The sequence below is a fragment of the Lepus europaeus genome, chromosome 3, assembly GCF_033115175.1.
Source record: "Lepus europaeus isolate LE1 chromosome 3, mLepTim1.pri, whole genome shotgun sequence".
Lineage (NCBI taxonomy): Eukaryota > Metazoa > Chordata > Mammalia > Lagomorpha > Leporidae > Lepus > Lepus europaeus.
In genome coordinates, this window is record NC_084829.1 from 114,945,476 (window position 1) to 114,969,598 (window position 24,123).

Genomic DNA, 24,123 nt, shown 5'->3' on the forward strand with positions numbered 1-24,123 from the left:
TTCAATAGAAAAAACGAACCTGAGGAGATTAAGAGAAAATTGAAAAGAGAGGTAGGTGCCAGCAAAGATCTGAGGATGGAAATAAGGCTCCTTACATATATCTAAAGGATGCAACCTCCTGTAACTCATGCACAGGGATGTCATTACTATAGCTTTCAATACTTCTTGACTGTTTCACAATTATTGAAATTAGTAGGGCAATCTTCTTAGGATTTCCAAAAGGTTTGACTCGTTTGATGTTTCTAGAATAATCTGATATGCTTTCCCTAATGTCAACAAAATCTTATGCAACTAATCCAAGCTGAGCTACCAGTTTATTTCCTAGAACACTACTCATTGGCCAAAATGAACTCTGTAGGGAATATTTATTTCGCAGCAACACCTCAGTTCCTCTCATCCCTAATATTCTATCAGTGGTGATTTTGCTTCCTCAGCTGGTCTACAACAGTAAGTAGGAAAAGGAGATACTGAGGGTCTCTTTAAAATCTCTGCCTCTTTTCTGCATAACAGGTGCATTTACTTTTTCTCCCTAATTTTTAGTTTTTCCTGTTTCCTTTGGGACCTCAATGTAAGAATGAGAGGGAGACACAGATGCTGTTCCTATTTATACAATCAGTTTCTTCTATATTTATGAAAGCTATGAATGATTCATTCAGAATGATGTGGAGATTCTGACACTTCTTTCTCTTTTGTCAGCATCCAGAGTTTCTAGATCTGTCCTGGGATTTCAGAGAGTACGTGAGTGGCATTGTGGACTATTAGGAAGATTGTGATAATGAGTCATGCTTCATCTTTGTGTTTCCCTTCAATTAAAGTTTCTACTTATAGACTTCTCCATTAGTTCATGTTATACAATGCAAAACATGTATCACCACAATCCAAAAGCTGAGTTCTAAGTTGTCCTGGGAAATTGTGATATCAATGTCAAAATAACTCTCAGTCTCACGCAGAGCTAATAGCAATGTTTGACTAGCCAAAAGCTTTAAAATATTTGTTCTTAGACTGTTTATTTTTAATTTTCTCATTTACCTTTGCTAGATTTCTGATTTCTGCTGGAAATTACACTTACCACACATCATTCTGCAACTATAGAGGATCCATATTTCCTAGGTTTCTACTCGTGCAGAGTATTCTCCATGATTCATTGAAAACACTGCATCAGATTCCAAAGGCAGAAATTTCTTCCAGGGTAACTGGTTATTTACACTCTATGGAAAACAAACAAGCAAAACCAAGCTAGAAATAAAATATATTCCTTAAATAAATAAAATGTATTCATCAAAGAATTTCCTATTCTTTTTTTAAAAGATTTATTTATTTATTTGAAAGGCAGAGTTACACAGAGAGAAAAGGAGAGGCAGAGAGAGAGAGAGAGAGAGAGAGAGCGAGCGAAGTCTTCCGGCTGCTGGTTCACTCCCCAATTTGCTGCAACGGCTGGAGCTACCATGATCCGAAGCCAGGAGCCAGGAGTTTCTTTTGGGTCTCCCACATGGGTGCAGGGGCCCAAGGACTTGGGCCATCTTCTACTGCTTTCCCAGGCCATAGCTGAGAGCTGGATCTGAATTGGAGCAGTCAGATCTTGAACTGCTTTCCATATGTGATGCCTGTGCTTCAGGCCAGGGTGTTAACCCGCTGCACCATAGCGCCGGCCCCAGAATTTCCTACTCTTTCCAATGAAACTATCAGAAAAAAAGATAAATTAACAGGAAATTGTGTATTAAAAGCATGGGCCCTTTGGCCAAATTTCTGGTATCAAATTATTCTCATTCTACTTGTAATAGCTGGACAAACTTGACTAATAGGATTGACTTCACTGTGTCTTACTGCCCTCATCTGTATCTTTGAAATCACAATCATGTTCCCTCATGAAGCTTTAGGAAAAGCAATTTAACCTCTTTAGTGTCTTAGTTTCCTCTTCTTAAAAATAATGATAACAACAGCAATATTGGATTACTGTGGTTTAAAAAATGAATATATAACATGCTTGCTATGCTATGTGAGTTGGTTTACATAAGACATTTAATTGATGCTTGGCACATGTGGAGCACTCACTGTTTTAATAACTTAAGAAATTGAAGAGATGTTTATCTGTTTTTACTTGTAGGTGAAAAGTTATGGACAATTCACATAAATATTTGTTGAACTTCAAAGGCTTTAATTTTGAACGTACGCTTGTTGATATGCAAATACTGGAAAAGTTAGATGACTTTGAAATCAGAGATGATGATGTCTTCGTAGTCACATATCCCAAATCTGGTAAGTTTAACGAGTAAACCATCTGGGATCAGTTTTCATTTAGGCTTGGTAAAAAATGTGTATCAATAAGCCTTTTTCTGGATATCAACAGTAGCAGAAGCCACTACAGTTTAGTCAGAAAAGAAGGTAAATAAGCTCAAATTGCTATGGTAAAAGGACATTTTCAATGTATATATTGTAATATCTGATAGTAAATATGAAGAACTCAAATATTGAGGCAAGAACAGGTACTTGGTAAATGCTGACTTGTTTGATCAGGAAGAAAATGAGGGAAATAGAAATTAAAAAAAACCCAGATGGATTTTGTTTCTGTGATGATTTTCAGTACTCTAATTCTTTTGTATTTCTTTACAAAATCATTTTCAGCTAAAATAAGTGTATGTAAATTTATGTTTAGCAAAATATTATTTTTAAATTGTCCTTTTTAGAACATAGGATAATTTTTGCCATTGAAACAATGATGTAAAGAGTTATTTAGGCTTCTTAGACTTTCTGGAGTCTAAGTCAATGCAATAATAACAACAACAACAACAAAAAACTTTTCCTAAGTTTTACAAAAATGCTCTAGCCCTTCCTTTTCACACTCTGCTTTGAGGTTCTTGACCTTAATATCTTTTTCCAAATTAGTAACTATTTGCCTTGCCTCTGGTTTCCTCCATCCTGTGAAAATTGTCTGTTGAATGGTTCAGTAACAAATGAAATGGTTTCTTCCTTTTCTTCCATAGATATTGCTGGCATTTCAGGTTTCTTGGTTTAAGGTCAAGCATCTCAGTAACAAAAAATGTCCTTCCAGTTCTCTTTATCCTGCCCAAGGTTTTGGAAAACCACACATCAGTGCCTATCCCATCCTAAGGTGGCCTTGTTATCTCTGGGATTGACTATCAATTGTATTAAATCTATCTTGTAGATAAATCACTTAGGCAGTAGCATTTACAAGATTTTTGGTACATCACATTCTTTTAGAACATTCACAATCACAGATGCAAAAATCCTTAACCAAATATAAAAAAAAAAATCAACTCCAGCAAGGTAAGAAAATATATACCATGATTAACAGGGATTTAGTGCAGAAATCAATATTTGTTAAGAACTTTAAAGGATAATTTTATTTATGTATTTGGGAGAGGGAGAGAAAGGGGGAGGGAGGGAGGGAGAGAGAGAGAGAGAGAGAAAGAGAGAGAGAGAGAGAGAGAGAGAGGAGAGAGCGGGAGGGAGAGATTGGTAATTCATCCTCTGGCTACCTCCTCAAATATCTTGAATGAGGAATCCAACTTCATAGATATAAAGGTCAGCCAAGTCTCCCATTCGAGTGGCAGAATACCAATTACTTGAGTCACATCACTGCCTACCAGGGTCTACATTAGCTCTAACTCAAGTAATCTGAGGTGGGACAAGGATGTATTACTGCTATGCTGAATGCTTTCTGCTTAAAACATTATAGCATATACCAAGAGAAAAGGAGAAAGTGCATCTTATCATGTCAATAAATGCAGAAACTATAATGAAATAGGGAGAAAATGGAACATCCTTCACCTGGCTAATGGGACTTACCTCAAACCCCAATAAATACCATTCAGTTATGAAACATTTAAAATATTGCATTTAAAATCAGAATCTAGGGTGAGCAATTAGCAATTTCCATGTTAGCACATATGGGTTTGATTCCTGACTCTGCCTCTTGGCTCCAGTGTCCTATTAATGAAGACCCCAAGAGGAAGGAGTGATGGCTCAATAATAGGGTTCTTCCCTCCCATATGGGAGATCTAATTGGTGTTTAGAGCTCCTGTTGTTGGTCCCAGCTGGGGCATTGCAGTCATTTGTCTTACCAACCGCCAGATATTATTGCATATATTGCTTACTCTCCCTCTTCCTCAGTTTTCCAGACAAGTTGAACACTTTTTTTTGTTTTGCTAAAAACAAGTATATTTTCTTAGTTTTAAATTAATTTTTGAAGAAGTGAAGTAATATCCATTAATGATTTTAAACACAAATAAGTTTGGTTGGAGCTGTGGCTCACTTGCTTAATTCCCTGCCTGCGGTGCTGGCACCTTGGGTTCTAGTCCTGGTTGGGGCACCAGAATCTGTCCCGGTTGGTCCTCTTCCTGTCCGGCTCTCTGCTGTAGCCCGGGAAGGCAGTGGAGGATGGCCCAAGTGCTTGGGTCCTGCACCTGCATGGGAGACCAGGAGGAAGCACCTGGTTCCTGGCTTCAGATCGGCACAGTGTGCCGGCTGTGGTGGCCATCTTGGGGGTGAACCAACAGAAGGAAGACCTTTCTCTCTCTCTCTCTCTCTCACTGTCTAACTCTGCCCGTCCAAAAAAAAAAAAAAAAGTTTGTTACATATGTATTTTTATTTTAAAATTTTTGTAGGGATTATTTATTTTATTTTTTCTTTTAATTTTATTTTTTCTTCTAATTTTATTTTTAAACTATTTATTTATTAAAGATTTATTTATTTATTTGAAAGTCAGAGTTACACAGAAAGAGGAGAGGCAGAGAGAGAGAGAGACACACACAGAGAGAGGTCTTACATCCGATGGTTCACTCCCCAGTGGCCCCAACGGCTGGAGCTGTGCCAATCCGAAGCCAGGAGCCAGGAGCTTCCTCCAGGTCTCGCACATGGGTGCAGGGGCCCAAGGACTTGGGCCATCTTCTACTGCCTTCCCAGACTATAGCAGAAAGCTGGATTGGAAATGGAGTAGCCAGCACTAGAACTGGCTCCCATATGGGATTCTGGTGCTTCAGGCCAGGGCGTTAACCTGCTATGCCACAGCACCGGCTCCTAAATTATTTATTTACTTATCTGAAAGTCAGTTACAAAGACAGAGAAGGGGAAAAGACATAGAGAGAGATCGTCAAACTATTGGTTTGCTTCTCAAATGTGTGCAACAAGGGGGTCTGAGCCAATCCAAAGCCAGAAGTTGCAAGTTTCTTCAGGTATCCCACTTGGGTGCAGACCACACAAGCACTTGGGCCATCCTCTGTTGCCTTTCCAAGGCCATTAACAGGGAGCTGGATTGGAAGTGGAGTAGCTAGGACACAAACCAATGCCATATGGGATGCTGGCCTTGCAGTCTCCATATGTTTGCATATTTTCTAGAGATTCTTAAGTTGTTAATTTCCAGCTTCATTCCATTGTGCTCAGACAAGATACATGGTATGATTTCAGTTTTTTAAATTTGATGAGGTTTGATTTATGGACTAGCATATGGTCTATGCTAGAGAAAGTTCCATGAACTGATGAAAAGAATGTGTGTTCTTCAACTGTGTGATGAAATGTTCTGTAGAAATCAGTTAGGTCCATTTGGTTCATAGTGTAGTTTAGTGCTTTTTTTGGTTGTTGTTGTTGATTTCTGTCTAACTGATCTGTTTAATGATGGAAGTCCTCCATTACTATTGTTCTGGAGTCTATGTCTCCCTTTAGGTTTATTCATATTGGTTTTAATTGGCCAGGTGCCCTGGCATTGGGTGCATATTTATTTATTTATTATAGCCCCATCTTCCTGTAGAATTGATCCCTTTATCATTACCTAATGCCCTTCTCTGTTTCTTTTAACAATTTTATGTTAAAGCCTATTTTGTTTGATACTAGAATGGCTATACCTGCTTATTTTTGCTTTCCATCAGCATGAACTAACTTTTTCCATGCTTTCACTTTCAGTCTGCATGTATCTTTGTTGGTGAGGTGTGTTTGTTGTAGGCAACAAATAGATGGGCCTGTCTATATCTTTTAATTGGGGAACTTAGGCCAGTTATTTCTAGATTACTATTGATATGGAATGATTTGGCTCTGCAATTTTTCTGTAAATATTCCTATTGTTTGCTTTGGATTTCTTTTGTACTTTGACTTGAGTTTCTCTGCCTTCACATTCTTTCATAATGATGACTATCTTTCTGTGCTTCTGTGTGTAGCATATCCTTAAGCATCATTTGTAAGGCTTGACAAGTGGTGACAAATCCTTTCTTTCTTTCTTTCTTTTTTTTTTTTTTACTTTTTGACAGGCAGAGTGGACAGTGAGAGAGAGAGTCAGAGAGAAAGCTCTTCCTTTTGCCATTGGTTCACCCTCCAATGGCCGCCGCAGCTGGCGCGCTGCGGCCAGCGCACCACGCTGATCCGAAGGCAGGAGCCAGTTGCTTCTCCTGGTCTCCCATGGGGTGCAGGGCCCAAGCACTTGGGCCATCCTCCACTGCACTCCCTGGCCACAGCAGAGAGCTGTCATGGAAGAGGGAAAGAATCCGGCGCCCAGACCGGGACTAGAATCCTGTGTGCCGGCGCCGCTAGGCGGAGGATTAGCCTGTTGAGCCACAGTGCCGGCAGACAAATCCTTTCAATTTCTGTTTGTTATGCAGGGTTTTCATTTCACCTTCACTCATAAATGAAAGCTTTGCAGGTTACAATATTCTAAGTTGATAGTTTTTTCTTCAAAGATGTGGACTATGTCTCTTCATTCTCCCTCATGCAGTATCATCATTGGCATGGGCTGCTTCAGTCTGTCCTCACCTTGCTCTCAGAACCTGGCATCTTCTCTAGCCCCCATCTGTGGAAATCCTGGGTGGTGTCCTTGCTCACTGCTGAGTGTCTGCACTTCCACACTGCTCCATTGCATTACTCTTCTTTCTGTGGAATTTTAATTGGAGAACTTAGGCCAGTTATTTCATGGTTACTATTGATATGGAAAGATTTGGCTCTGTAATTTTTCTGTAAATATTCTTATTGTTTGCAAAATTCTCTACAACTCTCCCCTGGGAATATACTTTCTCCACTTTTATTCTACTGTCTTCCCTTGGCCAGAATCAGCACGTCTTTTTTTTTTTTATTAGCCATCTTGGAATTCCTCTAAAATTTTTATTAACATGTAATATTTGTATATTTTCATGGAATCCAGTGCCACCCCATAAGAGACAGCATAAACCAATGAGGCCAGGCAAATAGCCCTCATTCTCCTATCTTCCTCTGCATGTTTGGCACATACTTCAGTTTCATAAAGTTTCTTTATCAAGAAAATATATTGTTTGTAATTTAAAAGAAAATGAAAGACATTTTTAAGTAGGTGGTAGGAAAGGCCAGGAGAAGAATCTATGTTTGCTAAACCATAAGAAGTGTCATTGTAGTGCATGTACATTTTTATGTATGTAGTAGAGAACTCCAGTGATCAGCAGTTTTCAGCAGGTGGCAGTTGTTACTTCTGCAGTCTTTTTGCTGTGTCAGAGTGGGTGACTAATTTGGAGACACATGTGCTTGGGACAGGCAGAACCTGGAGGACAGCCCTTAAGAAACAAGTGCTAACTCATACTCTGATCACTGACCTGGCAAGAGTGGGCACCAGAGGTATTTTGCAGAGAGTGTTTAAGTACTAAAGGAGTTTAAATGGAGAGAGGCTTTCTTATGGATGGTATCAGTTTTGGTATGTGACAGACCCATATAAATTCTGTGAACATAATACACTAAAATCATTCATTTGACATGGGAAAATCCATTTTGAGTCTGACAGGTCTGTCTTTTGTTCTTGCTCCAAAAAGATGTTTTCCTCATGACAGATCTGAGACAATACAAAATCTTCCTTTCCCCAAATTGTAAATGCCTCGTTAGTTAGAGACTATGCTTTCCATAAAGGTTTGCAACACGTTTCCTTTTTTGGAGAAGTATTCTATGACAGCTGTATTCCAGTCAGCACAAGTCCTTGGTCAATGGTATCTAATAGAGTAATCTCTCTCTAAAGACCATCGCTACAGAGATGTGGTAAAATACAATCTTAATGGGCCATAGGAGACCTTGCAGAAACATTTTAAAAAAACCTCACATTTTCACTTATTTTAGAATGACAGGGAGAGACAGAGAACGAGAGTTCCCATGCACTGATTCACTCCCCAAAGAACCTTAACAGCCAGGACTGTGTCAAACCAGAGCCACATACTAAAGACTCAATCCAGGTCTTTCATATGGGTGGTAGGAGTCCAATTACTTGAGCCACTGCTTCTTCTCAGTGTATACATGAGCCGGCTGCTAGAGTCAGGAACCAGAGCCTGGGATCAAACCTAGAAATCCCAATGTGGGATGAACCTAAACCACTAGTCTCTATGCCCATCCTTGAAAAGGTGCTTTTTTTTTTTTTTTCTTTGTCAACATTATCCCTACTTTAGCAGTGAATGGAGGGTGGAACCTGGAGAAACTGCTTTGAATTTATTTGTGGTTGATACAGACTAAAAGGTAAAGTTGGAGTTAAGATTTTCTATAGTATTTTTTTTTTCTTATTTATAGTGTAACAGTGTCAGAACACCTGAAACAAGTTTGTTATACATGGTTTGACCATTACTATTCACAGTTATTATTCAAAGCTATATGAGGTATGAAAACAAGATTATCTGTGTTCACAGGCACTATCTGGACTCAGCAGATACTAAGCTTGATTTATTTTGAGGGCCACCGAAACAGAACTGAAAATTGGGACACGCTTGATAGAGTGCCCTTCTTGGAATACAATATTCGCAAAGTGGACATTGAGAACAGGCCATCCCCTCGCCTCTTTGCTTCCCACCTTCCATATTATTTAGCACCCAAAAGTCTCAAGAACAACAAAGCTAAAGTAAGTCACAGAAATATCTTATGCGCTTTTTGCACTGGCGTCACACCTTCCCTAAGAATTGTTCTCCAGCCCCACTCACCCATATTCTTTCAAATGGTGTGATTATTAAATAATTATGACAATATTTTGCAAATTAAAAATATGTGTGTTCTATAAAATATGTACATTTTCTGAGCCACAATACACTTTGTGATGTTACCATGTAGCATATGGCAGAAGTTCTTGTGCATCAGCACACAAAATTCCTGGGTTTGCATCCCAGCTGCACTTTTCGTTCAGCTTCCTGTTAATGCTCACCCTGTGAGGAAGAAGTTGATGGTTCAAGTACTTGGGTCCCTGCCACTTCTGTAAGAGGCACAGGCAGAGTTTCAGTTTCCTGGCTTTTGCCTAACCCACTCCTGGCTATTTTCAGTATTTGGTGAGTGAACTGGCAGTTGGAAATTCTCTGTCTGTGTTTCTATCTCGATCTGTTTCCCTTTCAAATATAAATAAATAAAAATGAACTTCAGGTTGAATTGCTCAAATATTTTAAGTGTTGCCAGATATTACCTTTCTGCTTTCTATAATATATTGACTTATTTTTCATCAAATAGTATTTAAGAATGCCTCTTTCCTCACGTGCTCACCAATATAGAGAATCATTAATTTTTGCTGATGTCTAGGTAACAAATGATAATTTGGAGATAATTCGGGGAAGAAAAGCTATATTGTCATTTACATGGTACTCAGTGAAGCAATATTTGCAGCTAAATACCAAATGTTATGATACCACACAATAATTATACTCTCACTATATGTTGACTTTCATAGTATATTTTCAATTTGCATTATTGTCAAAGACCTAATGCTTCATTGCCAAAGAAATTGTTAAGCATTAATATACTACTTCATCAACTTTTTAAGAAGTATTTTAATCTTTAAATGACTTTTAGATGTTGACTTTAATTTAAAACTTATAGATTGATTCTGGGATAACTAGCTGCAAATATTGCAATACTCCTCCAATATCCCACTTTGGCTCTTTGTGTATTTTACATTGTTCCTAGCATACTTGTTACTTATTTTATTTTGGTCTCAAAACACTAAAGAAATCTTTTTTTCAGGTTCTTATCCATTTATTCTAAATCTGTGGTTATATTTTTCATTCATTTGTAGTGTAATTTTAAATCCTTTTTAAATGTTTTAGAATATGAGGAATTTTGTATATGGGTTGTTATGTCATATTACTATATCCAGTGGTTTCCTTTTCTGTGTTTTATTGGAAACTATTTCAAATAACACAAGAAAGCATAAAGTAGAGTTCAATGAATACACATAGATTTAATAACTTTTAACATTTTGCCATATTCAATCCATGTATAGACATAATGTGTATATGTATGCACACACACAATGCTGCTTTTTGAAAGTAGGGTGGATTTTTAAAAATCACATAACTATGGGGCCGGCTTGTGGTATAGCAGGTTGTAGCCCTGTCTGTGGTGCTGGCTTCCCATATGAGCGCTGGTTCAAGTCCTGGCTGCTCTACTTCTGATCCATCTCTCTGCTGTGTGGCCTGTGAAAGCAATACAAGATGGCCCAAGCCTGCATCCGCAAGGGAGATTCAGAAGAAGCTCTTGGCTCCTGGCTTCAGACTGGCACAGCTCCAGCAGTTGCAGCCACTGGGGAGAAATTAGCAGATGGAAGACTTCTCTCTCTCACTTTCTCTCTCTCTGCTTCTGCCTCTCTGTAACTCTGCCTTTCAAATAAATAAATTAGTCTTTAAAAGAAAATCACATAACTACCCAGTTTTCTTTCACCAAGGAAATAGATTTGTTTTAGGAAACATCACTTAATAATTTCTACTTTTAAAATTTTTATTTTAATTATTTCCTATTTTGTTTACACATATGTCTCTATCTTCTTTAATTAAATAGTCTATTTCTTTTTTTTTTAATTTTAATTTTTTTTTGACAGAGTTAGTGAGAGAGAAAGATAGACACAGAGCAAGGTCTTCCTTCCGTTGGTTCACTCCCCAAATGGCCACTATGGCCGGAGCTACGCTGAAGCCAGGAGCCAGGAGCTTCCTCCTGGTCTCCTATGCAGGTGCAGGGACCCAAGCACTTGGGCCATCCTCAACTGCCTTCCCGGGCCACAGCAGAGAGCTGACTGGAAGAGGAGCAACCAGGACTAGAATCCAGCGCCCATCTGGGATGCTGGTGCTGCAGGCGGAGGATTAACCAAATGAGCCATGGCACCAGCCCAAATAGTCTATTTCTAATATTTGTTTCTAAAATGTTACTATTTTCAAATAATGGATGCTATTTTTAATATAGATATGGAAAAGAATTTTGAGTAGGTGAGTAATTTATTTGTTTTAGTCTTCTAATAGGTGTCAGTTATTTTTAGATTTTTTTATTTCTGAGTATTTATATAATGTTCAAAGCTATTTTAAAGTTATGATTATTAGTCTTACTGTGCTATCATTGGGTAATGGTGGTATTGGGTAAAGATTGAATTTTTGGAATTTTTTAGGGGATTTTACCAACAATTACATGATTATTGTTTCAGTATGTCCCACAACAACATAAGAATATAATGTAGTTTTTTCTGTGTGAGGCATTAATACATACATACATCAAGCAAAGTTTTAAAATTAAATTAATTTTGTTCTTTCTTATATTTATGTCAAAAAATAAATATATATATATAAGTCTGCCACCATGATTGTTGCTAAGTCAAAATGTTTTGCACTTGATAGATTTTTGCTGTTCAACTTTTTCAATATTTGGTGATGACTTTTTTGTTGAGCAAATTTATGTTATTTTGTTAAATCCCTTGGCTTTAAATTTTACTGAAATTTATATTTATGTTGTCACATGGTTCTTCATGATGGCATTTTGCCATTTGCTCTTGTTTTTTTTTTTTCAGTACTATTTTCACTGCTATCTAATTTCACAAACTTTGTTAAATAATTATATCTAGGTTTATATTTCCTTTGTTGAATAACTGGACTATTCCAATGTTTTGGTGTTATAAAAGTGCTTCTTTTATTTTATTTTTTTATTTTTTTGACAGGTAGAGTGGATAGTGAGAGAGAGAGAGACAGAAAGGTCTTCCTTTGCCGTTGGTTCACCCTCCAATGGCCGCCGCGGCTGGCGCACTGCGACCAGTGCACCACGCTGATCCGATGGCAGGAGCCAGGTGCTTCTCCTGGTTTCCCATGGGGTGCAGGGCCCAAGCACTTGGGCCATCCTCCACTGCACTCCCTGGCCACAGCAGAGAGCTGGCCTGGAAGAGGGGCAACCAGGATAGAATCCGGTGCCCTGACCGGGACTAGAACCCGGGGTGCCGGCGCTGCAAGCGGAGGATTAGCCTAGTGAGCCACGGCGCCGGCCTAAAAGTGCTTCTATGAACAATCTTCACTAGGTACTCTCACACATCTGTACCAATTTCCAAGTGGTCTATTTCCAGGATTAGAATTACAAAGCCACAAGTACAATAATAATAAACTTGGTAAGATAGTGTTATATTTTCCTAAGCAAGCAGGTATACCCTGTTAGTGGACGAGTTCTTATTTTTCTCCTAATAATTTTTCTCCAGTAACTTTTCACACCAGACTTTTAATTTTTAATTCTAGTACTTATACAAATGTCCCTTAACTGATACTAATTTGCGTATTAATAATCAGTAATGATATGAAGTACTTTGTGATATGTTTATGGCCATACCTAGTTTTTATTCTGTGAAGCAAATGTATCTTTTGCCCAAGTTGTATTAACCATGATTTTTTTCTTATTCCTTTGCTTTATACATACCCTGGATATTAAGTAGCAATTTGCAAGTGTTGCTTCTCTCATATTTGTGATTTTTCAATGCTTTATATTGTATTGTAATTACTAACACTCTTAACTTTAATGGAGCAAAACTGATCAGTTTTTATTTTAAAAAGGATTGTTTTAAATAAATCCTTCCTTATTCCAAACATAGAAACCCATTCTTGACTTAGATGTCAAAATTTTATTCCATATTTAAATAGGTCCATTTGGAAATATTTTTTATATATGTTGTGAGATAAAAAATTCATTGTTGTTCTTTGTAAATAGCTATTTGCTCCAACCTCATAAGTAGTTCTTTTTCTTTCTTATCTCCAGTGCTAGCTTGCCTGCACGTCAAATATAATGCTTATAGAAGTTAATTAATACAGGTTCCATATTTATAAACTCTACCAATCATCAGTATCACTTTTAGAAATGTATCCTATATGTTTGCACACATGAATAAAAATTTTTTGTAATACTCTTTATTATAACAAAAAATTGAATACAACCTAAACTTCTATGATGGAAGACAGAATGAGAAGAATTATGCATTCATGTAATGAAAGGTTGCACTGCTGTTGTAAACTCTGTAAAGAGATGCAAAAACTGTTAAAATTATTTCATAATTTTCTCTACAGATTATTTATGTCTACAGAAATCCTAAGGATGTTTTAATTTCATTTTTTCATTTTTCAAATTTGGTGGTTAAATTAGAAGCTTCAAGTACCTTAGAAAATTTCATGGAAAAGTTTCTAGATGGAAAAGGTAACTATGAATTTATTTATTAAGCCATAGATTGATGAGAAAATGCTGCCATCTAGCCAAGTCCTTGGCCTTAGGGAACATATTACAGAGAAAAGGGGAAGGGCAATGGTAGACAATGGAGTTCAGGGAAGTGGTTACAATTGTACACCAATTTAGTCTGCCACTTCGTTGCTTTTTTGTCCTGGCCAGGACCCTGTGGGGATTGTCAAGATTGCAAAGGCATATTCTTTGGAGGTATTTTGACCATATATAAGAGATCCCCAAATGTTCTAACAAATCAAACTAGCTAAATCCACAGCTAGAGTTAAATATTCCAGACTAGTTGATGAGAGACTTTATGAGCTATTCTGAGCCTGTGGTAGGTCTTACATGACCACTGTGGGCTTTCTCATTTCACTACTTAGGAGGATTGATGCAAAAGTTTTGTGAATTGTGGGATATGGTTGTCAGTCATTTAGTTGATTAAATTTAGGTTCTGGCCCATGAGAGGGAGTGAATGTTGTCATGCAAGATCTTGGATAATAGAAGAATAGAGATCTTAGATATCTCTATGCAAGATGTTAAGTGACAGAGAAATAGAAACGAATGTTATCAGGTGGTGTAGGTAGGAAAATGTACCATAAAGAAATCTTTAGACTTAGGTGACAATGTATTTTTGCAGTGACACTTTGTACACACAGAGTAGTTTTTCTGAGACAAGTTTCTATGAAAATAATTTAATGTTCCTCAAAGTACTATGCATTTAAAAGTGTGATCTAGATGTCCAGTGATTGGAGAATTATGTGTATTTCTGAACATTTCAAAAGAGAAAGAAAAGAATAGTTCCCTGAAAATGAAGACAACAACTTGACTTTATCACAATTTTCCTCACAGTGGTGGGAAGCCTCTGGTTTGATCACATCAGAGGCTGGTATGAACACAAACATGACTTCAATATTCTGTTCATGATGTATGAAGATATGAAGAAGGTAAGGTGAGAGGGTTAAAAAAATATTTACTAAACACTTTCCTCTATTGGTTTCAGCAAATCGCATTCTCCCACATCTCTTTATATCTAACCACACTTTCTCAGGCTTCATTTTATGTTTCTAATTCCATCTGTGCTTGTGTTACCAATCTTCTCAAGGTCACTTTTGTCACTACACAGTCATTTTTTGTGGTTCCTTCAAATGTTGTTGCCTTTAGCAATAAAGGCTAATTTTAGGACAACTATTCTTATTTTTTTTAAAATTATTTTTGACAGGCAGAGTGGATAGTGAGAGAGAGAGACAGAGAGAAAGGTCTTCCTTTGCCGTTGGTTCACCCTCCAATGGCCGCCGCGGCCGGCGCGCCGCGCTGATCCGAAGGCAGGAGCCAGGTACTTATCCTGGTCTCCCATGGGGTGCAGGACCCAAGCACTTGGGCCATACTATTCTTAAAAAAGGGGCAACATGATTCACGGAAGCAAGAAGCCACTATTAACATCTGATTAATGTTTCCAAAGGTGAGTCTATGCCCTGTGATCCAAGTTCTTTGTATTTTTAAAGATAATTTTTTAAAAATTTATTTTAATTATTTGAAAGAGTTACAGACGGAGAGAGATCTTCCATCTGCTGGTTCACTCCCCAGATGACTCCAACGGCCGGTGCTGCACTGATCCGAAGCCAGGAGCCAGGAATTTCCTCTGGGTCTCCCACCTGGGAGCAGGGGCTCAAGGACTCAGGGCAACCTCCACTGCTTTCCTGGGCATAGCAGAGAGCTGGATTGGCAGAGAAGCAGCTGGGACTAGAACAAGCGACCATATGGGATGCTGGCACTTCAGGCCAGGGCTTTAACCCGCTGCACCGCAGCGCTGGCCCCTAAAGATAATTTTGAAATGTAGTTTTCATGTGACATCACAGAATGGTTACATGGCGGCAACCAACAATACTGTGTGAAGAAGATGTGCAAATTAACAGAACAGTTTTGGGATCTTATGGATCTCTAATTGGTATGGTGATTCAGAAATTCACAATCTATTTATTCCTTAATTCAGAAACTAATGAGTCATTATGTGGAACATGCAGAATTATGATGAAAAGAGGCCATAATCCAATAAGGAGGAATACATATAATCAGTGAGCCATTACATATAAATGAAAATGTGATAAGTATGGCATTTAAGGAAAAACCCAGTCTCCACATGTATATTTACTAAAGATATCTATCTATATAAAGGTGATAGTTATCATTAAGTAACATGGGAGCAGACAGATAGTGAATAACACTAATAAAAAAAAACAGATGAAAAAGAGCTATAAATTAATGAAAAAGAAGGTGCCAATTCTTTAAGTGATGAAGTATATGGCACCTTTAATAATTTAAGGAAGGACTTAAAGAAGGAAGGACTTAAAAGACTAAGGAGAAGTGATGAAAGACTCAGGTAGATGAGTTGTAACAGCTAGAGTGGGCAAGGTCTATAGAATATGCTAACAATGGTTATTTCTTTAATCTTAAAAGTAGCAATTAGACTTTATTAGTTATAAGAAGATAATGAGACAGAGTCAGTGTTTCTGGGATATCATTTCCCTTGGAGGGTTGAAAAGTGAAAATAGTGAATAAAAGTAGAGAAGGGCAATCAGAGATGAGTGTATTAATCTGTTGAATGCCAATGGTACCTTGCACTAGAGTGGTATCTGGGAATGGAGAGAATGTAGAATTTCAATACATATTTGGGATATAAACAGGAAAGGAGTCATGAAAGGAAATAGTGACAGCTGTCTAGGATGCTTCCTCCATCTCTAGTTCACATAACTGTGTAGTTAGTGATATCATTCATGGAGCTCTTTGGGGAACACTGAAGCAGAATCAGGTTAAAGGAAGAAGATTGCTTATGATATTGGTTTTGACATATGAAGTTTAAGGTGTCATACAAGTGCTGAAATGGATATACTGAGAAATAAATGGAAAATGCAAATACAAAATCTGAAAAATGATCTGGGCTGAGGAAATTAGTGACACTAATTTGGACATAGTCCCTGTATGAATATAAGAGAAACAATGAATGTTGATAAAATAGACAGGGGAGGGATAAAGTAGGGGATTAAACCAAGGGGATGAAAGCCAAGAAGAAAGCATGAAAGGAGGGGAAGTGGGAGAGAGAGGAAGGAATGAGAAAAAAGGAAATAAGACTAACAGGGAAGTTTGGGTAGAGAGGGATGAGCACTAAAAATAAACAGAAAATGAACAGTCAGAGAGAAACAATATAAAGTGTGTGATGACAGTGGCCAAGCAGATATGTCAACAAAGTTCTTTAAGGTATATTAAAAATCTTTATGGTATCCAAGGAATCAACTAAAAATTAGAGGTTAAAATATCCACTGAATTTTGTGTTTTACATGTGTACAAAGTAGGTTACAGCAGATTGCAACATATTGGGGTATAAATTGGTGAATTTTGAAGTATATAGCACCAACCGAAGAACACCTATATTATAATTGTATTCTTCATGCTTATCTTCTATATCTATTCAGGACCTTCAGATTATGAGACTGACGTGCTGCCTACTGCACTAAGAAGGCACTTCCTAAAGCTTCTATATCTAATAGTCAAACTTCAAAAAATCCTGATCAAAGTGTAATTTAGCCCTAGATGCTTGTCTTCCTAATAATTGCACAAGAATTCACGTGGCATTAATCAGAAATGAGATGACATACTTAATTTATTCTTTTGCTCTTAAACCTTCACTTACTCAATTAATCAATGGGTCATGTGAATTCTGGCTCTGTATCCCTTGTGGGAGACAGAACCTTGTCTCAGTCCATGTTGCATTTGCTGCAGTCCAGGTCACTAACAACTTGTGGTTAGTTTCTAGATCAAGTTTCCTAATTTTGGTCTACCTGCCTTCAATCTTTCCTTGTTTCTCTTTATTATTTATTGTTCAACCACAGTTATTGTCTCATAAGAAAATCTAATTCCTTCCCTATTTTTATACTGGAATTAATGAGAATGTGCTCACAAAAAGTGTTGAAACACAGTAGATCAGTAGATTTTTAACAAACATTTGAATGGAGTCCAGAGTAGACTATGCAAAACCTCTGTAATATTTCTTTGTTCTACAATCTGTCACCAGATCTGACTTTTGTCTGACCTTCTACAATGTAGCCAATTGTTTATGTATTTTTGATATAAATATTTTCCAGCTTAGCAAAAAAAAAAAAAAAAGACTTTTTTAACCATATAATAAGATGAGGATCTCTTTCAACCGTCTGGGGAAGACGGATATTGGTTAGCTCAAGTGTTTTAGCTCTAAAAGTTCTTTCTAAAAATATTCTTAATTTTATCTTGGAAATTTCTTGATGATTTTACTCAAAATTGCCTATTCCCTATTCCCCAATTATAATATCATCAGGATGCCCAAAGGCATGGCAGTTTATCTCAGAGTATTTTGAGGAGTCCCACTGATTTGGAGGTGATATACTAAGTCCATATTGACTATGCAGAGTTATTTTCTACTACTTTGTCTCAGGTGTCTATGTATGTAATAGGAACGGAGTCATTTATAGTGTTCAGATATTTCTATTGGATGATTAAATTGTAAGTAAGCTGAGATGTTATTACTATAAGATGAAAAGTGGTTGTCTTTTGGGGAAAGAATAAAGTTTGAAATTAGGAAAGAGGTGTCTTGTAGGGTTCCAGAATACTTGTGCTGTTCAGTTGCTTGATGACAATGAGTTCATGAATGTTCAATTTGTAACATTCACTAAGCTATATTGTTATGTTTTTCTTTTTTGGGAACTCAGCAAGGGGGCTGGCCCTGTGGCATAGTGGATTAAGCCACCTTCTGCAGTGCTGGCATGCCATAAGGGTGCCGGTTTGAGTCCTGGCTGCTCCACTTCCAATTCAGCTTTCTGCTAATGTTCTTGGGAAAGAGGCCGAGAATGGCCTAAGTGCATGGGCCCTTGCACCCAAGTGAGAGAACCAGGTGAAGCTCCTGGCTCCTGGCTTCAGCCTGTGCCAGCCCTGGCCTTTGCGGTCATTTGGGGAGTGAACAGGAAGATGGAGGATCTCTCTGTTTCCGTTTTTTCCTCTCTCTGTAGTTCTGACTTTCAAATAAATAAATAAATCTTAAAAAAAATTAAAAACTCAGCAAAGTTGACATGGCCCTTAATTCTCTGTCCCCATCTGCCAGCCAGTTCTGTTTCTTGCAAATCTATCAAGTACCAAGAACACGGAAGTTAAAATTTCACTATATATGAGAGTGATTTAAAATTTTTGTAATTTAATTTCTTTTTTTTTTTTTTTTGCCAGGCAGAGTTATACAGTGTGAGAGAGAGACACAGAGAGAGTTATAGACAGTGAGAGAGAGAGAGACAGAAGAGAAAGGTCTTTCTTCTGTTGGTTCACTCCCCAAATGGCTGCTATGGCCAGGGGTATGCCAATCTGAACCCAGGAGCCAGGTGCTTCCTCCCGGTCTCCTTTGTGGGTGCAGGGATTCAAGCACGTGGGCCATCCTCCACTGCCCTCTCAGGCCACCGCATAGAGCTAGACTGGAAGAGAATCAACAGGGACTAGTACCTGGCGCCTCAACTGGGACTAGAACCTGGGTTGTCTGCTCCACAGGTGGAGGATTAGCCTAGTGAGGCACCGTGCCGGCTAATTTGAGACTACTTTTATGCTCAGAAAGGAATTCCATATTTTTCAGAGCTGTTTCTTTTTTTCTAAAATCAAAAGAAATATTTCTTCCTTGTGAAATTGTTCTAACCTCCACAATTAAATTTAATCTCTCTTCCTTGTGAAGTACTATTGCATATTGTGTTTCTGTTTATTATTTTTCCTATGGACTTCCTATTTTCCAGTAGTAATTGTTTTCTATGGACTTCCACTTTTCCAGTAGAGTCTTTGTTGAAAAGACTGACTCTTCCTTACTGAATATTATTGAAACTTGTGTAAAAAAATCATTTGACCACATAGATGAGAATTGATTTCTGTGATCCCTATTCTATTTGATTTGTCCAAGTTTCTAATACATTGACTTATGTCACTATCACTGTGTTTTAAATAGTGTGAATTGGAGTAAGTTTTGAAATCTAGAATTGTGAACTCTCCAAATTTATTCTTTGTCAAGACTGGGAGGTTTGTTCCCTTGAGAGTCCATAAGAATTTTTTTAAAAGATTTATTTATTTATTTGAAAGAGTTACATGGAGAGCAGAGGCAGAGAGAGAGAGAGAGAGAGAGAGAGAGAGAGAGAGAGAGAGAGATAATGAGAATAGAGGTCCTCCATCTGATGGTTCACTCCCCAATTGGTTGCAATGGCTAGAGCTATACTGATCTGAAGCCAGGAGCCAGGAGTCAGGAGCTTCCTCTGGGTCTCCCATTGGGGTCCAGGGGCCCCAGGACTTGGGCCATTTTCTACTGCTTTCCTAGGCCTCAGCAGAGAGCTGGATTGGAAAAGGAGCAGCCATGTCTCGAACTGGTGCCCATATGAGATGCCGGCGCTTCAGGCTAGGGTGTTAACCTGCTGCACCACAGCACTGGACCCCATAAGAATTTTTTAAAAGATTTTATTTATGTATTTATTTGAGAAGTAGAGTTATAGATAGAGAGAAGGACACAGAGAAAGGTCTTCTATCTGCTGGTTAATTCCATGGTTGCAATGGCCAGATGTGAGTCCATCTGAAGTGAGGAGTTAGGAGCCTCTTCGGGTTTCCCACGTGGGTACAGGGGTCCAAGCACTTGGGCCATCTTCTACTGCTTTCGTACTGCATATTGGGCTGTAACTCCTTCATTGTTCATAAACTTAGTAACTTCTCACATTATGACTCTTTCAGGATCTCAGAAGTTCAATACTGAAAATCAGGAGTTTTCTTGAGAAGGAACTGAGTGAAGAGGAGGTGGATGCCATTGTGAGGCAGGCTACATTTGAAAACATGAAGTTTATTCCACAAGCAAATTATAATAATATTCTAAGCAATGAAATTGGCAAACGAAATGCTGAGGGAGCTTTCTTGCGCAAAGGTGACATTAAGTGATTTATACTACCAAAATTATCTAGTTCTCACGAGTCCTTGGCACCTAAGAAAGAATCATCAGTGCTTCCAGCATATGTTTTCATATTGTACTGTGGTTAGGGACCTACTACTTATCAAATATTACAGCTGAAAATTGCTGGGAAGAGTTTCTAGGGACTCTAACAATGTTTTTGTACCTAATGACATCACTGAACTTTCCTAATAAACACTACATTCTGGGGCTAGTGCTTGGCACAGAGGTTTTGATGCTGCATGGGATACCTGCATCTGATACTGCAGCACCTGACTTTGAGTCCTGGCTGTGCTTCCAGTTCAAGCTCCCTGTTAATACACACTCTGGGAGGCACCAAGTGACGGCTCCAGATCTTGTGTCCCTAACACCCACACAGGAGACCAGATAGAATTCCAGTCTCCTGACTTAATCCTGGCCCATCCAGTGTTGCAGGAATTTGAGAAATGAATCAGCAGATAGAAGACCTCTTTATATCTGTGTCTCCCTCTATATATATTTGTATGTATTTCCAAAAAGAAAAGCATTAAAATAAAGAAGCAAGTGCCATATTCCTTCCTTCTGGAAAGCATGTTTTTTTTCTTTTTAAAAATTGGTTAACATGTCCTGTCTGAAAGTTGTGGATATTTTTGGACCACAATGTAATTAATTCTTTTGTCCTAGGAAATCTACTTAGTATATCTTTTTTATTGTTATTGTGGGGGAGAAAATTTGAGTTATTATTTCTTCTTGTATGATATTTCTTCTTCACAAAAGCACAGTCATATCTTCTTAACCCATTCAACTATAAATTAAGGTATTCACAAAATCAGTAAATTTTTATTGTATTCTGATTATGTGCCAAATGTTTTAAAAATGAATATATTTTTCTACTCAATGATATTTCGGAAGTTCAGATTTTAAAATTTAGCTGTTTTAATGTGTATCATCCTATTTTATTTGAATTTCTATATTTTACACTGCACTTTATAACACACCATTATGATAATGGATATTGATTTATAAATATTTATGTAAATATCTACTAACATTTACCTAGATAGTGTTGCTTTAAAATTATTATTTTTTGTGCCATTTATTATCTCTTCTCCTTATACTTCAATTAAATTACATAGAATACAATTCTATATATAATAGTTTGCTATCTGATCCTAATTCCAATAATGTTATACAGAATGTTGACTGCTGAAGGTGCTGAACAATTAGTATTTTCATGATTTATTTTATTTATTTGAAAGACAAAGTTACAGAGAGAGGTAGAGACACAGAGAGAGAGGTCTCCCATCTACTGTATCACTCCCCAGATGGCTGCGATTGTTGGAGCTGAGCTGATCCAAAGCCAGGAGCCAGGAGCTTCTTCTGGATCTCCCATGTGGGTGCAAGGGCCCAAGCACTTGGACCATCCTGCATTGATTTCCCAGGTGCATTAGCAGGGGTTTGGGTCAGAAGTGGAGCCTCATTCAGAAGTGGCTGAAAAGCCTATGAGGGCAATGCAGGGATGGAAAGCCAAGACACTGTGGCAAAAAAAAATATTCTACATGAAGGATCTCTGTGAGTGAGACCCCAGTGGAAAGAAGGGGCCATCAAAGAAGGATGTACTTTTCTCTGAATCGAGAAGCGAACTTCCACTTTGCTTATGGCCTTGTCTAAATACTGACAGAGTTTGTGGTCACAAAAGACTTCCATAGCCTTGGTAGCTCATGGATAGAGCCTTGTGTGATCACTGACATCATAAATAAGAGTATTAATTGTTAAATTAACAACAGGAGTCACTGTGCACTTACTACTCAGTAGAACCTCTGTCCCTAATGAGTTGTACTATGAGAATTCACTGCAAAACTTGTTCTCAAGCAGTACTTTATATGTTGTGTGTGTGAGGGGGTGCAAACTGTTGAAATCTTTACTTAGTATAGAGTTGGTCTTCTGTATATAAAGTTAATTAAAAATGAATCTTAATGAAGAATGGGATAGGAAAAGGAGTAGGAGGTGGGCTAGGAGTGGGGGTGGGAGGTGGGTGTGGGGGAAGAACCACTATATTTCTAGAGTTGTATTATGAAATTTGCATTCATTAAATAAAAGCTTTAAAAAAGCAAGAAGTGGAGCCTCTGGGACTCAAACTAGTGCCTCTGTGGGTTGCCAATGCTGTGTCATGGCTTTAGTCTGCTGTGCTATAGCACTGGCCCCAACAATTAGTTTTAATTTTAAAAATAGCATACGGATAATTTCAAACTTCTGTCCAATAAAACTTAGCAATAGCAGCTCTGTCACACAATGTGACTTTAACATCATTAGTAGAAAACATTTGCAGCACATTTTTTAATTAACAAATGAAGAAATGCTTACCTTGTAGGGCTGTTAACATTTATACGATGTGATAAAAATGATATGTGTGGTATGATGCCTACCATATGGTAAAATATATTATTCTTTTACTTTGGAAAAGGTTTTGTCCTAGTGTTAGGACCCCCATGTTCCAAATCAGAGACCCTAGGGTCGATTCATGGTTCAGGCCCTCAAGCCCAGCTTCCTGCTAATGGAAGGGCTGGGAGGTCCTGGTGATGGCTCACGAAAGTGGGCTCTTGCTGCACTTGTGGGTGACTTGTTTGAATTCTCAGTCCCAGCCATTGTGGGCATTTGGGGAGTTTACCACTGAGAAGGAGCTATCTCTTTCCCTGTCTTGTTGTCTGGTTTTTTTTTTTTTTTTGGTCTTTGGGCTTCTAAAATAAATTAATAAAATTTTAATTAAAAATCCCAAATATTCACAAGTTTCCAGGTTTTTTTCCCTAACAAATGGTTATGACTCAATGACAGCAGTTAGTAAAACTCTAACTGATAGGGTAATGAACTATAAACCTATGAAGAAACTTCAAAAATGAGAAACAGAATTGCAAAATAAGTTCATTTTGTGAAACAAATTTTTGCTCCATGTACAGTTTTTTAATAATATGCGTTTTCCACAAACATTTTGAAGAGCCCTCATATTTATAGTTATTATATTCCTAGGGTCCTTTTGTAACTCATCGTGGCCTAAGGGGAGGTGATATGTCATACCACTAGAGAGTATTTAGTGTGGCTCAGAGAAATGATTATAATGGGATTGGGTGGCTTTTGCCCTGTCAATACTGCCTCCTCACTTGGGTGTTATTCATGTGTTTATCATATTAGGTGCTGTTGGAGACTGGAAACACCACATGACTGTGGAGCAGAGTGAAAGATTTGACAGGATATTCCAGGAGGAGATGAAAGATTTTCCCTTGAAGTTCATCTGGGATCTAAATGAGGAGGAGAATTCTAATCACAGTGCAAAATAGTCACATAAAATCTTAGCCAAAGGTTATATGTTAATATAAGATATTAATTTGTGATAATAATTCAATTGTTAATTTTACAACATTATTAATAAATAAAATAATCAACTGCTTAGTTGTCATGTCTGATGAATACTTTCAAATTTCAAAAATTAAATTAAATACTATTACCACTCTGGATGATATTGGGAAGGAGAGAAAGCATAAAATCTGAATTCCAAAAATCCGCACAGAGCATTGTTTTGTTTTTTTATTTTTTGTTTATCTTCATTTAAATTTAGAACCAATACAACATTAGAACTCCTTTTAGTCTTATAATTAAATTTTCATTCTCTGATTTCAAAAATAAATGTAGATGTAGAAAAGTATAGTAAGGGCCAGCGCCATGTCTCAATAGGCTAATCCTTTGCC

General features: G+C 37.7%; 1 protein-coding gene across 1 annotated transcript; it reads left to right on the forward strand.

Annotated features, from left to right (window-relative positions):
* The first annotated feature begins 341 nt into the window (after positions 1–341).
* On the forward strand, positions 342–23,827 carry LOC133756144 (amine sulfotransferase). The gene is made up of 7 exons (XM_062186658.1): positions 342–447; positions 2,105–2,256; positions 8,631–8,839; positions 13,278–13,404; positions 14,278–14,372; positions 20,194–20,380; positions 23,570–23,827. Exons 2-7 carry the CDS (start codon positions 2,115–2,117, stop codon positions 23,713–23,715), a joined length of 906 nt encoding a protein of 301 aa, XP_062042642.1. The 5' UTR covers positions 342–447; positions 2,105–2,114; the 3' UTR covers positions 23,716–23,827.
* Positions 23,828–24,123: the final 296 nt, after the last annotated feature.

Coding starts and splice junctions, on each gene's coding strand:
- LOC133756144 (XM_062186658.1), top strand. CDS start 2,115: ATGGACAATTCACATAAATATTTGTTGAACTTCAAAGGCTTTAATTTT. Junction 13,405..14,277: donor AAAGTTTCTAGATGGAAAAG/GTAACTATGAAT, acceptor TTTTCCTCACAG/TGGTGGGAAGCCTCTGGTTT. Junction 14,373..20,193: donor TGTATGAAGATATGAAGAAG/GTAAGGTGAGAG, acceptor TGACTCTTTCAG/GATCTCAGAAGTTCAATACT.